The sequence below is a fragment of the Passer montanus genome, unplaced genomic scaffold (genome assembly GCF_014805655.1).
Source record: "Passer montanus isolate IOZ18808 unplaced genomic scaffold, ASM1480565v1 scaffold5, whole genome shotgun sequence".
Lineage (NCBI taxonomy): Eukaryota > Metazoa > Chordata > Aves > Passeriformes > Passeridae > Passer > Passer montanus.
Genome location: NW_024369929.1, coordinates 17,547,319 through 17,563,367, shown reverse-complemented (window position 1 = coordinate 17,563,367; position 16,049 = coordinate 17,547,319). Strand labels below are relative to the sequence as shown.

Genomic DNA, 16,049 nt, shown 5'->3' with positions numbered 1-16,049 from the left:
CATGGCCTGAGAGGTGCTTTCCACCCCCGACTGCTCTGTCATTCTGAGCAGGTCATGTCAGGGTTTCCAGCCTGCCCCGGCGGGAGGGTTGTGCCAGCTCAGTGATGTCCTGGGTGCTGTGCCAGCTCAGTGATGTCCTGGGTGCTGTACCAGGGCTGTCCCAGCTCAGTGATGTGCTGGGTGTTGTGTCTGTGGATGTGCTGGATGCTGTACCAGGGCTGTGCCAAGCTCATGGATGTCCTGGGTGCTGTGCCAGGGTTGTTCCTGGTTCATTGATGTGCTGGGTGCTGTACCAGGGCTATACCAGTGCTCATTGATGTACTGGGTGCTGTGCCCATGGATGTGCTGGGTCTGTGCCCGTGGCAGAGCCCACAGTTTGTTCTCCTGGCAGCGTGGTGCCCTCCCTGAGCACACAGCCCTGTGCTGGAGCACCACCAGCCTCACATCACCCTTCAGATTCAGGAGCTGCAGCTTTGCCACGTTTCTCAGTGAGGGATCACTGCTTTTCCCTTTGCAGCTTTCCATGCGGTACCCATGAAGATGAGGCTGAGGACACGGAAGGCTTCCCAGCAGTCCAACCAGCTCCACACGCAGCGGGCGCTGCGGGCCAAGCGGAAACACTCGGAGGTGGAGGAGCCCTTACCTGGCGGCGGGGGAAAGCCACCCAAAAATGAGACAGGCCTCTTGTCTTCGATCAAAAAGTTCATTAAAGGAAGCACACCCAAGGTACGCCGCCTGCAGGCCCCTGCTTTGCTTGCAAGTGGGTCGTAATCACTTCAGGTTTGATTGAAAACCAGTTCTGTTAAGAATTAATTGTGTGGTGGAAGCAAAATGTAAAGAGTTGGAAGGCAACAGGTGCCTGTGAGTTGTGTCAGGTAAAGCAGACTTTGAAACCTTCAGGAGTCAATTGTAGGTGTATTTAACAGTCCAATAAATCACAGGCTTTATTGCCTGGTGTTTCTTCTTGAAACTGTCACATAAATTCAGTACATTCTTAATATCTGTGTTAAGGATTCCTTGGATCCATATTCAAGGAATTACCAGTACTAACAACTTAGAAAAGCCAGTCTGTAAGCATGATTTTCTTGACTATTTCTGGCAATTTTATTCAAAATTGTTCAAGAGTCATTTAATCAATGAAGGTCAAACCTCACAAATCCAAGTGCCATGGAATTGATGCAGCTGCTCAGGGATTCCTGCAGTGAGCACTTTCCTGCTTGGAGCATCACATCCAGGTTTTGCTGGGGAAAACCACAAAATCTCATGTCTAGAAAGCTGAGCTTTACTGATCTGCACATGGGAGCACCTGTTGCATGTGCTGCATGGACATTTGAGGGTGAAAAATATATATACACAAACACGGACACACACATATATGTATAAAATATATAAATATATATATAAGAACTGTGATAGGCTGAATGTAACCTTGCAATTACTTCAAAAACTGGCTTTTTTTCTCTAGATGGAGGCCAGTTAAAAACCCCACATCATCCATCCCAGCGGTTCAGATACTGCCATTATGTAACTGCAGATTCGAAAGAAGAGTATCCAGGAAGTCAGAACTAATTTACAATGTATCCCAGATCAGCTCTGTGATAAATAAAAATCTGATAAAATTTCAACATTTTATCGACTTGTCGTAGGTGTTTTGGGGGAAAAGGGTAAGAAACCTGCCATAAACGTGTGCCTGCACATACAGCCATGCACAGAAGATGTGCAGAACTCTTTGGTTCTGTCTCATTCCCATGAGTGCTGCAGTCACTTACTCCCAGGTAAGGAGAATCCTTGGATTTTTCACAGCTCAGTTTTGCCCTGTACTGATATGGATTGTCACATTGGATATTGTTGGGCAGTTCACCTCCTGTGTATTTAGCAGGCAGAGAAATCAAGTTTCAGGTAATTTTAGTTGCTTCATGTCTGCATTTCCCAGCCTCTGCAGCACTGGAATATTTAGATTGGCTGTAAAGACAATTTTTCTACTATAGCAGCTTCATGCACAGTTTTCATTGCCCATATTTTGACTTATTTTAAACTCATGTAAGATCCCAGCTGGCCAGACCCTTGTTGCACGTTCTGCACCTGGAAGTGGAGCAGTAAAGGGATCTTTGGTGAACTTTCTCCAAGAGATGACATTCTCTGGTCTGTCCTGTGGAAAAAGGCACTGCTCAGTACGTTTGTTTTTTCCCTCTTTTGTATTTTAAGGAAGAAAGAGAAAATCCCCCCAAGAGGAGTCGGATTGAGCGGGACATCGACAACAACTTGATCACCTCCACGCCCCAGACAGGAGAGAAGCCCAACAAGCAGCTCTCGCGCGTGCGGCGGAAAAGTCAGATGAACGGAGGTGGGTGAATGGCACGCTGTGCCCTGGGGACAGGCAGCTCTGCCACCTCAGCTGTGCACTGATCCCGGCCCTGCTGCAGCAGGGGAGCTTGCTGCAGGGAGAGCAGGGCTCAGCTGATGGCAGCCAGGCAGCATTTCCAGGGGTGAGCAGCACTTCCACCCCCCCAGAGGCTTCCACGGTGTCTCTGTGAGGGCAGTTTGGATCAGCAGCTGCTGCTTTGGGACTAATTTAACTTTTCTTTGTTTTAATTCTTATTCTGAAAGTCCCATCATAATTTGGTTTAGCTCTTCTCCCGTTTTCTCACAAATAAGAGGGAAGCATGACCTCCCAGCTCCGAATGTTTGTGGTAGTAAGCAGGTATCATTGGATGCTGAGAGCTCTTGTCAAACCCAGACAGGTTTCTGTCAGAGTTGTGAGATTGGAGTTGTGGCATGAGAGCTCACCCTTGTTACGTGTGAGATCTGGAGCGTGGGTGTTCATTTAGTTCTGTCCTGTGTTGTCTGTGACCACGCCTGTCCTTTCCCTTCCGAGTGGCCTCTGTGTGTGTGTGCAGAGGAACAAGTCGCGGGCTCTGGAGCAGCTGCAGGCGCAGCCAGGCACTTGTGACCCTTTCTCGTGCCTCCCTCTAGTGGAGTCCTGGCACTGGCAGCGCCGGGGCTGCCTCCACCAAATCGCTGCCAGGACTTACACCTCTGCTCTTGCTGGGAGCAGGGGCTGCTCCCCACCTGGAGAGGGGCTTCTGAGCCTGTTGGGAATGGACATTTTGGGTTTGTGCTGGCAGAAAGTTGCTGACCTCATGGACCCAGCTGAGCCATGAACAAGAGTACACCCCTAGAGAGCAAATGCTGGCCATAAGGGAACAGAGGCACCTGAAGCCCAGCTGGGTGGTGTTAAAACTCATGCTTTTTTCTTTTCCAGAAGCTGGAAGTTATGAGATGACGAACCAACACGTAAAGCAAAATGGAAAATTGGAAGATAACCCCGCCACAGGCAGTCCCCCACGAACAACATTACTGGGAACCATATTTTCTCCTGTTTTCAATTTTTTTTCACCAGCAAATAAAAATGGTGAGTATTATTTTAAAAGCTGATAGTCTGAGAGTGATAGAGTTTTGTATGAAATAGCTGCTTGGAGTGACGGTGCACTTTTCATTCTGGTTTACAAACCAAGAGTTGAAGCTGCCAGGCAGAAAGACTCCTTGATGGTTAGTGAAAGAAGCTTACAAACATTGGAACATTTCTTTCATAGGTGTATTTAGTGGTGCACCTTTCATTAAAAAAGAAAATAAGGAGAGGGAAGAACAAAGGGGTTACATTCCTTGTCCCAGACACATGTTAAAGTCATTGTCATGGTCTTCAGTTCAGTTTTTATTTTTGTGGCACGAATCTGTGCGGATATCTTTGATTATTCTGAGACTCGGTGTGTGTGTGGCTGGTAGCGAGTGTGAGCAGCGTGACGGGAGCTCAGCTGAGGGAAGGCTGTTGGGAAATGTCCCTCAGGAACGTCGGGCTCCGACTCCCCGGGCCAGGCCGTGGAGGCCGAGGAGATCGTGAAGCAGCTGGACATGGAGCAGGTGGACGAGATCACCACGAGCACGGCCACCTCCGCCAACGGCGCCGCCTTCCCGGGGCAGGCCGTGCAGGGCAGGGCCGTCAACAACGGCCTGGGCGACCCCGAGGAGCCGGGGGACCGCGACCTGCCCCCGCTCACGGGTAAGGGACCGGGCACGGGGACAGGGACACGGGCAGGGGCAGGGGCAGGGACAGGGACAGGGTGATCCCGGGGGCAGGGCCTCGGCAGGGACTCCTGTCCTTGGGTGAGGGACACGGACAGGGTGATCCTGGGGGCAGTGCTTCTGCAGGGACTCCTGTCCTTGGGTGAGGGACACGGACAGGGTGATCCTGGGGGCAGCACCTCATCAGGGACTCCTGTCCCATCTGTCCTTGGGTAAGGGACAGGGTGATCCTGGGGGCAGGGCCTCAGCAGGGACTCCTGTCCCATCTGTCCTTGGGTAAGGGACAGGGTGATCCTGAGGGGCAGTGCCTCGGCAGGGACTCCTGTCCCATCTGTCCTTGGGTGAGGGAAAGGGACAGGGTGATCCTGAGGGCAGTGCCTCGGCAGGGACTCCTGTGCCACCTGTCCTTGGGTAAGGGACAGGGACAGCAGAATGTGCCACAGGACAGGGACAGGGTGATCCTGAGGGCAGCACCTCGGCAGGGACTCCTGTGCCACCATTCCTTGGGTAAGGGGCAGGGACTGTGCCACAGGACAGGGACAGGGTGATCCCAGGGGGGACAGCACCTCATCAGGGACTCCTGTCCCATCTGTCCTTGGGTAAGGGACAGGGTGATCCTGGGGGCAGGGCCTCAGCAGGGACTCCTGTCCCATCTGTCCTTGGGTAAGGGACAGGGTGATCCTGGGGGCAGTGCCTCGGCAGGGGACTCCTGTGCCACCATTCCTTGGGTAAGGGGCAGGGACTGTGCCACAGGACAGGGACAGGGTGATCCCAGGGGGGACAGCACCTCAGCAGGGACTCCTGTCCCACCTGTCCTTGGGGCATGCAAACAGTGTTAATACTGATTTTTGTGGTTGGTAGGCAAATCTGGTTTAGGCACCAAAGACACAGTTTTGGCAGGATTTACCTGTTCCTGGTGTAACTCAGGTGGCCTCATAGATCTTCTTCCCCTGGAAGCAGAGATTCCAGAGGAAAGGAATTATTATTAACACTGAACTTGCACACTCTGGACTTGCTGATCTCCAAAGAGAAATTGGCTACATTTTGATGCCTTGTATTAGAAGCACATGGCAAATGAGAAACACATAGATCCTCCATTCATTTTCCATATTTTCTTCAGAAGACAACATCTTTTTTTGACAAAAATTCAGCTTCTGTGTGCGTGGGCAGCATCAAATCCTGAGCTAAGCCCTCCCCAGACCTCCAGGCTCTGGGAGATGAGCAGCCTTGCAGCAGGGGTGAATGTGAGCCCTGGGCAGGGCAGGTGGGGCTGGAGGGAGACTTTGCCACTGTTCCCCTGCCTCGTGTCTCGAGTGCATTGTCACTTTACAGAACTGCACTAATAAGACCAGCTCTTGTGGTTTTTTGTTTTATTTTTTGTTTTGGTCCTTTTTGTTGAATTTCAGCACCAGTATCTCCAGACAGTGGCTACTCATCAGCTCATGCAGAAGCCACCTATGAAGAGGACTGGGAAGTCTTTGATCCGTAAGTGCCAGTGTTTCTACTGGAAATAGTAAATTAATCATTTGGGGTATTGAATTAAGATACTTTTATTTAAATTGGATCATTTTCATGTTACAGTAATGAACTCTAAAAACTTTGAGCTTAAAGAAAAACCTGTGTATGCTCATGTGGGGTTTATTTCAATTTAAAATACTTACTTCTGGTGCCTTAAATATTTCAAATATTAAGTTGGGCTACAATGTTGCAGTTCAGTAGTTTACATTTTTACAGTCAAATCTGTATTCTTTTCAGATACTATTTCATCAAACACGTCCCCCCACTAACAGAAGAGCAGCTGAACAGGAAGCCAGCTCTCCCACTGAAAACCAGAAGCACACCAGAGTTCTCATTAGTTCTAGACTTGGTAAATATCTTTATAAACACAAACCAGAGCCGGGGAATGGAGCCTTTCCCTTATTTTGTTCATTGTGGAAATCAGTTATGCTTGCTTTAAACAAAGACTGCTGAATGTTGCATAATTTTAGTTAAAAATAGTTGAAAAAGAATTAATTGTGGTAGGAATAGAATGTGAGCTGTGTTTGTCAAATACTTAACATCCTGCTTAAAAAAAAAAAAGGCATTACAGTTTTAACATCTCAAACATTTATCTGTCCCCATAAAGCTTCCCTAAATCTAGGGTGGGGAAAATGAGGTGGAATAAGTAGGAAGATTCAGTTAGGAGTGTCTTTCATCAAGACTGATGAAAAATTAAACTTTTACTTTTTAGAACATTCTTAAAGGGCACAAATCCACTTTTTGAAAAGCTCTATATTTGTCTTCATGGTGATTTGTTTCAGTGTCTCTGTTTTGAAAGCTGTTTCAGACCCTGTTAGTGTGGTGGGGTTTTTTGAGCAGCACCAGCTGGGCCATCCCTGTGATCATAGGAATGAGTGAATTATTCACACTGAAAGATGCAGGCTGGGACTGAATGAGAGAAGAGCCTACAAAATAAAATATCTCCTTATAACTACACCCCCAGCACACAGTTTACTGAAACTTTTAAAGGATTGCAAGAATAATGAAATGTTTAATTCATCCTAAGAATTTTCTTCAATCTTGACAGCACTTGCACAAACGTACAGTTTCCATTCTAAATAAACCTGCTTTAAAATGAGCATAAAATGCAAAAAACTACTTCTGTTTTCCATGTTGTTTTTTCACACTCTTTTCTCTCTTTTATGTAACTTTTTCTCTAGGATGAAACATTAGTGCACTGTAGTCTAAATGAATTAGAAGATGCTGCACTCACTTTTCCAGTTCTTTTTCAAGATGTCATTTACCAGGTAAATAGAGAAACACAAACTTTTGGTTTTTGTTTTGTGGGATTCCTTGCTGTGTGCAGTTGTTCTCAGCTTGCTTGGAGAGGGAGAAGCAGCAGCCTGGCATTTCACACCTGTCTGGTGAGAAGCTGCAGGTGTCAGGTGTGGCAGGAAGTTTGGTGTTCACTACAGCTGTTCCCCTTCCAGCTCCTGCCCCTGAGCCCAAACCCTGTCTGGAGTCAGAGGGAGGCAGAACCTCCTGCCTGGGGCCCCTTGGGCTCCACAGTTCCTTACAGGGCATGGTTTCTCTGTGAGTGCAGTTCTGTGCTGGGGGTGGTTGAGTTTATGGAATTACAGAAACAGCTGAAGCCTTTTTTTAAATCACTCTGACATCCCCAGGCTCAGGTAGTTGTTGTTGGTTATTCAGAAGAGGATTTATTTCTTGTGTCCAGGGTTTGAGCTGGTGCTGCCCTGCTGGTGAGACTCAGGGTGTTTGGTCAAAGCAACCAGTTTCATTTTTAACCTAGAGATCATACAACTTCTGTATTTTATTCATTTTTTTCCTAATTCCATCCAATTTTCCATCAGAATATTCAGGCTGGTGTTAGTGTGTCAGTGCTCCCTCTGAGCTGCTCAGGCTGGCACTGCTGGAGCACTGGTGTCCCTGGGGTGCTGTTGCACAGGAGGCTGATCCTTGCTCTTTGGTTGTCTGTGATGCTGACCTGGTGGGCCTGGTGGGAGGATGCAGGCTGCCCGTGGTGGTGCAGGCTTCATTTCAGCTCTTGAATTCCTTGTCTCTTCTTATGATCTATTTTAGAGCACTTTACTGTGAATAGAAAATTTATATGACATGAGGTTGAATAGGAGGCTGTACATATTTATGTATTTAATTTTCTGTTAATGTATTGAACCTTAATACATATATTTCATGGCATTTGTAGGAAATAATGCACTTTATTTTTTCAGTGCAGAAACAGAAAGTATTCCTTTGACTGCATTCAAGAGCTGAAGTGATTTTTGCAGAGGGGCAGGGTGGGCATGGAGGGAGGGTGGAGGCTGGTGCAGCCCCTCTGGGGTGCTGCCCCGTTGCTGCAGCCCCTCTGGGTGCTGCCCCGCTGCTGCAGCCCCTCTGGGGTGCTGCCCTGTTGCTGAAGCCCCTCTGGGTGCTGTCCCTGTCCCTGCAGCCCCCCTGGGTGCTGCCCCGTGGCTGAAGCCCCTCTGTGGGGTGCTGCCCCGTTGCTGCAGCCCCCCTGGGTGCTGTCCCTGTCCCTGCAGCCCCCCTGGGTGCTGCCCCGTGGCTGAAGCCCCTCTCTGTGCAGGTGTACGTGCGGCTAAGGCCGTTCTTCCGAGAGTTCCTGGAGCGCATGTCTCAGATCTACGAGGTAAGACCTGCACCCTCCAGTGCTCCCTCTTTTGCTTTCCAGCTGTCAGACCCTTTTCCCTCACACTGAACAACAATTTATCAGATTAAACCCTTTTCTAAATGAAAAATAAAACAACTAAAAAGCATCTTTAAAACTTTTATTCTGTTCTCAATCTCATATAAAAAGTAAAATAATACAAATGTTATAATTCACACTATTACAATCACAAACTATTTCCTAATTACAATAACTTTGAACATTCCTTAACCTATCAACTTTAACCATACCATACTATAAATACCTTAAAACCAATCATCTAAAATTACCCCTATTTTGGAGAAATTCTATTTCTGCAAAATGTCTGATCTTATTTATCTTTGTAAATAAGGTTGCTTATTTACAAAACCACCTTTTAAAACTTATTTCTAATTCCATTTCTCTCATAACAATATCTATCCTATTCCATAACATTTCTAAGCAAACATTTCTTATCTCAAAGTTTACATACAAATACACACTATATGAAGCTTCGATCAAACTTAAAAAATTTTCTACAAATTCATTTCCCATTTAAATTGCACCTTTAAATTCAATTTTTAAATTGTATCCACTTCCTGGTACTTCCAGTGGTGACTTTTTTCCCCTCCAATCCCCAGATCATTCTGTTTACTGCTTCTAAGAAGGTGTATGCAGACAAGTTGTTGAACATCCTGGACCCCAAAAAGCAGCTGGTCAGGTAAAAGCAGAACAGTGTCGTGGGCAAATCGAGTCCTGTGCCTGCCCAGAGGGGTGGGACCTGTTCGTGGCACCCCTGACTGATCCCTTGGGGGTTTGCCTGGGCTAGGAGAGGGAGAAAAATGGACTGAAGTGATGGTATTGGTGCCTGTGATTAAATAACCCCAGGCCAAAACCTGTCCCTGATTAGTCTCTGTGAGGTTGGCTCATGGGAAATGACCTCTTGGGGATCAGAAATCTGCTCTGGAATACCCACTGCAAATAAAGGAAATTAAATGAGTGCCTGATTACTTCTAAACTTAACTTAATCACTTGAGTTATTTATTACAAATTGTGGCTTGTATAGCTTTTGCAATCAGCATGCTTTTAATTCTCATTCAATCACAAAGTCATTTGTCTGTTGGTTTGTATTGGAGCTGGTTTGGTTTTTCATTTCTCAGTACTGAGCTTTGCTGGGAGGTGTTTGGCTTTTCCAGTTCCTCAGGGCAGAAGGCAATTCCAGGGGTGGGATTCTGTCGCTCTCACCTGGCAGGGGGACTGTACCTGGCAGTGCTGGACCCAGATTGATTTCTGCTCAGGTGTGGGGTGCCAGAGGATGGTGCCCAGGAGGGCGCTGGCACCCCAGGGCAGGGTGTGGGGCTGTGTCCTTGTATCACAGCCTCTGCAGACCCCTGATCCAGCTGCAGGGCTGTGAGTGGCCCTGGGGCAGGGCAGAGCCCAAGCAGCAGGCAGGCTGGGGAGCCTGCAGAGGTGTTCTGTGCTGCCTGCCTCTGGCTGGGGCTGCCGGGCTGGGCCCAGCTCTGCCACCAGCCCCAGCTGCCTGCCAGGCCCCACACGTGTGACTCACACTCTATATATAAATGCAGCAGCTCCTTTCCCTCCATGGCAACGTGGGGAGCTCAGCTCCTGCATGGAGTTAGGCACACTGTGCAGCTCTGAGCACTCAGTTAAACACAGGCAGCTGAAGGGGCTGCTCTGCACTGGGGCTGGGCAGCACCACGCCTGCCTGCTTTGCAGTTTATAGTTCCGTGGATATGCCATGGGATGGGAGGTTTATTCCTGCTGGCTTTTCAGTCGGAGTCCTTTCAGTCCATCCCTCCATTCCTTCTGGCATGAATTACACAGGAGCAGGCTGATGGCAGAGGAAGGAGGTGATGGGATGTTTTGGCCCCAATGGGAAAGGCAGGAGGTGATGGGATGTTTTGGCCCCAATGGGAAAGGCAGGAGGTGATGGGATGTTTTGGCCCCAAGGCCTTTTTTTGAGGTGTAATGACTGGAATAGGTTAATTGCCAGCAGAGGTGCAACAGGAAAGGAATCATTCCTTGTGACACTTTGTGTTCTGTGAGGTGGTACAGGAGGCCCCGTTCTGGGAGGGCTGGGACAGAATAAAGGGATAAAAAACCCCAAAAACTTGGCTCTGTGCAGCACCTGGAGCTTGCAGATCCTTGGGGTGTTCTTGGGTCCCTTCCTCAGCCTGTCTGGGAGCAGGGTCAGAAAGAGGAGCCTGAATCAATACAAACACCCACCTCAGAACTGGGTTAGTGCAAAGTCACCTGACCTGGACATTTTACCAGTAAAAAGCTCTGAAGAGAACAGAAAAAGGCTGCAGTTCTCTAACAGGAGATGGCAAGAGAAAGCAATTGGATAATGCTTGGCAAAGCTGGTGCAGTGTGGATGTAGTCCTTGGCCTCAGTAATGAGTATTGTCCCTTACTGACAGGCATCGACTCTTCCGTGAGCATTGTGTGTGTGTACAGGGGAATTACATCAAGGATTTAAACATCCTGGGCAGAGACCTCTCCAAAACCATCATCATTGACAATTCACCGCAAGCCTTTGCTTACCAGGTGAGGGGCTGGGGCAGGGGACACCTCGGGGGGCACAGCTTCCTGAGGGGGCAGGGAAATGTAAGTTTGGGGCTTGCTATGGAAGTCTGCAAACCAAACTGTGGGAAAAACACTCAGGAATCTGTGGCTTGGAAACAGTTTTCCCTCAAATGCTATTTCACAAGTCTTATTTGTAGATAAATTAAATATAAATTGTGTGTTGATTTTTTTTTTCATATTTTAACTTCAGCTTTCCAATGGAATTCCTATAGAAAGCTGGTTCATGGATAAAAATGATAATGAACTCCTAAAGTTGATTCCATTTCTGGAGAAACTAGTAGAGCTGGTAAGTGTTTGCTTTCCTGGCTTTTCCCAGAAGTGTCAGTGAGTTCCTTTAATATTTTCACCTATTGTTAAGGGTTTCTGAGTCACTGAGGTTGAGGCTGGTGAAGATCCAGGGACGTGTTTGCACAGCACAAGGGGGCTTGTCACTGCTGACTGTGCTGAAAGTGCAGGGCTGTGGGATTGTGACATCAGTCCTCAGGAAACTGGGAACCCCTGAGCACTTAGTGCCACAGTGCCTGGTGCTGGCTGTGCTGTGTGTCTGTGTTCCTGGAATCACTCCTGAGCTCCTGTGGGTGCTGTGGGGTTACTTCTGTAAGCCCCTGGAGTGGCACAGTCTGTTTGTTCTGTTCAGAGAGGGTGTCAGCCCTGCTGCAGAGGGTTCTGGCTGTGTTCATGCTCCTAAACCTGCCCTTTCCCCCACAGAACGAAGACGTCCGACCTCACATCAGAGACAGATTTCGCTTGCATGACTTGCTACCCCCCGATTAAAGCTGTGCTCTCGCTGCGAGGGGAGGAAATGCAGGACCCTGTTGGACTAATACAAAACATTGCCATTACTGTTGAAATTTTGCATTTTTGTACCCCGTCTTGCTTTTCTTATCTTTGGTGCCCAACAATGATCAAGGGTTACAGAAAGAGACTTTCTACACCTGAGGTTGCCGCCATCAGTACAATCCAGTACCCGCAGTAGGGAGGCTAGAACAGAGAAGTCTTTAGAACTAGTGCAACTCCAAGGAAATTTTTTATGTACAGGACATCTGCAGTTTATAAAGAAAATTCTGTTTCTGCCACCAGCAGTTTGACCTGTAGAAACACAGGATTTTATGATACAACAGAGATTGAAAACGGACTCGGATTTTCTCTCTGTTCGGTGCTCTAAGTGGGTTTGTAGCCACTTTTCTGTTACTTTTAAGATTCTCATTTCAACAGGAATGGCCAGTAAAAGTTGTTTTATTTTTCCTGTTAAGGTTTATAACCTTTTTACATTTTTGACCTGTATTAGATTAGAATTTCATTATGCATTCCTTTTAGTTGAGGCGCTTCATAGTTTTTCTGGAAATAGCCAAATTTTGTTAGTTTTTTATTAAACAGTTGGCTGGCCGTTTCCCTGCTTTGTCTGCCTGCATCCTGTATATTTGTTTAAAAATATTCTCTAGTTTTAGCCCACGTAAGTTTCATTTAGAAAGAAAAACAAAAAAAAAGAAACCCTGCATTTATATTTTCTTTCTGTAATATTCTACTGTAGTCGAAACCTTTTCAAAAATCAAGAGACTGGCTAGATAAGACGAAGACAAGAGTGACTAATATTGGGAATATCCTAAACCATTGCGATGGCACGTCCTCTGGACAGAGCAGAGCTGGCAGTGGCACCACGATGGACAAGGAATACCTCACCTCTGCTGTGCCCGGCCGGGCAGGACGGGCTCCTGCGACACTCCTGCTTCCAGCAGCCTCTGGGGCAGGGCTGCCTGCCATCCCACTGGTTCCGAGGGACGCCCGGCCCTGGCTCCTAATGCAGCGCCCCGGAGGGGATGTTTTGTAGCGGTGGGAGCCGCCTTTCCCGGAGGCTCTCCCTGGAAGGTAGGGTTTGTACGAGTTAGGAAGCTTTGCCTCTCGACTGCATTACCACGCCACAGGCTCGGACTGGTTTTGTGTAAAAGATGTCACAGAACGGCACTTTTTCTAAAGAGAAGTTTGCTATTTTGTATGCTTGATAAGAAAGTACAGTATTGGAAATTAAAGGTGGACAGCTGATAATTGAGAAGTATGTCAATTAATTTTTTATGTATATTACCTGTTTACTTGTACAATTTTATTGTACAAATTACATGCAGCTTCATTTTCAAATGAGTCCTTAAAATAAGGAAAATCTTTTTAGCAAAACATTTAATTTTTGTATTTTTGATTTTAAAAGGCATGAGTTATGTCAACTTTTTCCAGTGTATTAATGAAGATTTTAACTTTTCATCAGGTTGAGTGTTTTCTTACTATATTATCTGTTGTGTATGTAGCTAGCACATGGTGTCACTGAACTGTTAAAACTTAGCATGTAGAGCAAGCCTGTTTTGTGGAAAATCCTTATTCATTAAAAACAAAATCATCATGGCAGATTTTCTGCAAAAAAACTGAAAACATTTGCAATTCAGAATACTGATTTTTTTTGTATTTAAAGAAAGGTATTTTGCTTGCAGGAAAGAAATACTACAGATTCATTTTAATGAGAATCTTTTAAATGTATTTATCTTTAGGGCATCTGGGCATCTTTACGCTGTTTGTCTTATGTCTTTATTGAAATAAAATGTACAGAACATTACCTTTCCATCTGCTTGGTGCAGCCGTGTCCCCTGGGCTGATGGAGAGATGGAGGATGGACTCTGGAAGGGAGGGCCAGCTTGTGTGCAGCTGCCCCTTGCTTTGCAGCCGTCCTTGCTCCTTCCTTGCCGTGTAAACCCGAGTCTGAGGGCTTGCAGTTCCCTGGTGAAGCTCTGCCTCACGGGGCATTCCTCCCAGTTTCTCCACACCACAGAGCTGCTGTGAAACTCCCGGATCTGCCAGAGGAGCCCAGCTTTAGCCCGTGGCCTTCTCCAGCTGTGGTGGGATGTCCAGCTGTTCCAGTCACATCCCCAGGCCCTCTGTGGCCCCAGCCGTTCCTGAAGTGCTTCCAGAGCTGAGGAAACCAAAGGCATGTTGCACTTTCCAGCTGTGTCTGTGTCGTGCCCATCAGATCCGCGAGGGAGAGCCGGCTGGGAAGGAGGGGATGTACTTCTGCATCGTGCACAGCGGGACTGACAGAGGTTCTTAGTAAACACATTCAGTATTCACATCTTCTGTGCTGCAAGCCTGGTGTGTCTCACTGAACGCTGCACAGTGCTGCTGCCTCCTGCCAACCTCTCAGAGTTTTCATCCGCAGGTTTTATTTCTGTGATCATCTCCGGGGCAGTTCCCGTTCCTGTGCCGAGCTCTGGGTCAGGTTGTGTCCCCAAAGCCCCCTGTGCCCGGGCAGGCTCAGCCAGTGTGAGCCCCCCAGCAGGGCACCCTGCAGGATCCCTGATTCCTTATGGAGGATGGTTTTGTCCTTGTGGAAAGCACCACGTCCTGATTCCAGAGCTCTGAATGATTCCCTCTGTGGTCTGTGCTGGGTTGTTTTCCCGTTTTCCCCCTGGATTCTGTTCCGTGTTGGAGCCCCTGGGTGCTGGCAGCCCAGTCACACCTCGCAGCCCTTCGGTGGCAGTGCCTGTTCAGCCTTTGTTTCCCTGGAGTGACCCTCGGTGCTCTGCCTCCCCACCTTGGATTCCCCCCGCCTGACAACTCCAGTGCTTTTGAACGAAGCAGGAAGGCTGGCTGTGCCCGGACTGCATTGGGAATCTCCCAAACCGTCAGTGGAGGCACGGATGGGATTTGGGAAGAGCCCTGGAATGTGGAACCGACCCTGCCAGGGTGACAAGAGCCCTGCACAGCAGCAGGAGGAGTTCTTGTTCTTGGTACTTGCACAAATGTCATTGTACTGATGGGGCCGAACCTTGTAAAATATGATGGAAGAGAAGTCCTGTGCTATGGACTTCTGTTTCTTCTGCAATCATTTCCAGTCTACAAAAGCACAAAGGTTTAATTAAATACTTACGCTCTGGATTCTGTTTTTATCATTTTTAGCTGATAGCATCCTTCACTGAGCCTCAGTTTTCTGTAAGACTGATCCTGTCAGTTCTCAGCCTTGAAGCGGAAGTCGTGTCTGTGTTTTACTGTCAAGGAAAAATTTAAATGTTCTGTGTAAATCCTCAGCATTCCAAATTACATATTCCAATATTAACATATTCCAAATGACTGCACAATTCCTGGCCATTTTGTGATTATCTCCACAGCACCTGAGGCTGTGAAACAGTAGTCTTGGTGAGGATATACTTGTGACATTGTTGGATCCGTAGGTACAGCTCTGTTACTATTTATATTGTCTGGTAAATGGGGAAGAACAGGAAAAGGATGATAAATTTGGAAGTCTCTATTTTTCCTTTGTGTTTTTCCCAGACACGTGATTTATACAGGTGTACACAGAGCTCATTATTTGCTTTATGAAAGACACGTTTTAAATTTATTATCTTCAGCCAGAATCTGTCCTCCTTTTCCGCTTCCCGGGTTCTCCCAGAAGCTGGGAGCTGGCAGAACTGAACAATCCAACGGTTCTGTGTGCCGTGCTCAGCACGGAGGGGAAGGACAGCCGCCGTGCCGAGCCGTGCCGGGATCGTGCCCGGGGCACGGCCGGTCCCGGGGCCAGCCCGGCTCCGCTGGGCTCCGCTCCGGGCTGGGCGAGCGACGGGCCCGGGGCGGTGCCGCGGCTGCGGGGCCCGGGCCCGCTCCGGGTCCAGATCCCGTTCCCGATCTCGATCCCGTTCCCGATCTCGATCGTTCCCAATCCTATTCCCGACCCCGTTTCCGAACCCGTTCCCATTCCCGTTCCCAATCCCTTTCTTGTTCCCGATCCCGGTCCCGGTCCCGTTCCCGATCCTGTTCCTGTTCCCATTCCGTCCCCATTCCCGTTTCCCATCCCGATCCCGTTCCCAATCCCATTCCCGTTCCCATCCCGATCCCGTTCCCGCCCTGTTCCCATCCCGATCCCGTTCCCGTTCCCATTCCCGTTCCCATTCCCGATCCCGATCCCTTTCCAGTTCCCATTCCCAATCCCATTCCCGGTCCCGTTCCCGATCCTGGCCCCGCCCCCTCTCGCTCCCGTTCCCGCCCCGTTCCCGCGCAGCGCTCAGGCTCCTCTCCCCACAGACGCCGACAGCTTCGAGGTGGTGGAGCCGGTGGCGAAGCGGCTGGTGCCGGGGGTGGCCGGGGACCGCTGGGCCGGCGAGGATGAGGAGGACGACGTGAAGGTGCGGCCGGGCGGGCCCCGCCGGGACCCCGCGGCTGCGGGGCCCGCTGGGGGCTCGGGGGCGGGC

The 16,049-nt window shown here is 48.5% G+C and overlaps 2 protein-coding genes across 3 annotated transcripts in view; both read left to right on the top strand.

Moving 5' to 3' along the window:
• The first annotated feature begins 492 nt into the window (after positions 1-492).
• CTDSPL2 (CTD small phosphatase like 2) lies at positions 493-14,742 on the top strand. 2 transcript variants are annotated; one of them, XM_039723373.1, is made up of 12 exons: positions 493-726; positions 2,206-2,344; positions 3,263-3,412; positions 3,845-4,057; positions 5,487-5,565; positions 5,836-5,947; positions 6,780-6,866; positions 8,162-8,224; positions 8,863-8,942; positions 10,662-10,788; positions 11,018-11,113; positions 12,359-14,742. In XM_039723373.1, exons 1-12 carry the CDS (start codon positions 535-537, stop codon positions 12,653-12,655), a joined length of 1,635 nt encoding a protein of 544 aa, XP_039579307.1. In that variant the 5' UTR covers positions 493-534; the 3' UTR covers positions 12,656-14,742. The 2 variants fall into 2 exon arrangements, with proteins under 2 accessions (XP_039579307.1, XP_039579308.1); XM_039723374.1 differs by lacking the exon at positions 12,359-14,742 and adding an exon at positions 11,536-12,314 and having other exon boundaries at positions 494-726.
• The window catches only part of EIF3J (eukaryotic translation initiation factor 3 subunit J), a 9,283-nt gene continuing 7,738 nt past the window's right edge, over positions 14,505-16,049 (top strand). Inside the window, exons 1-3 of the mRNA XM_039723035.1 lie at positions 14,505-14,614; positions 15,254-15,478; positions 15,860-15,983. Of these exons, the coding sequence (XP_039578969.1) occupies positions 14,505-14,614; positions 15,254-15,478; positions 15,860-15,983 (459 nt within the window). The remainder of the gene's footprint in view (positions 14,615-15,253; positions 15,479-15,859; positions 15,984-16,049) is intronic.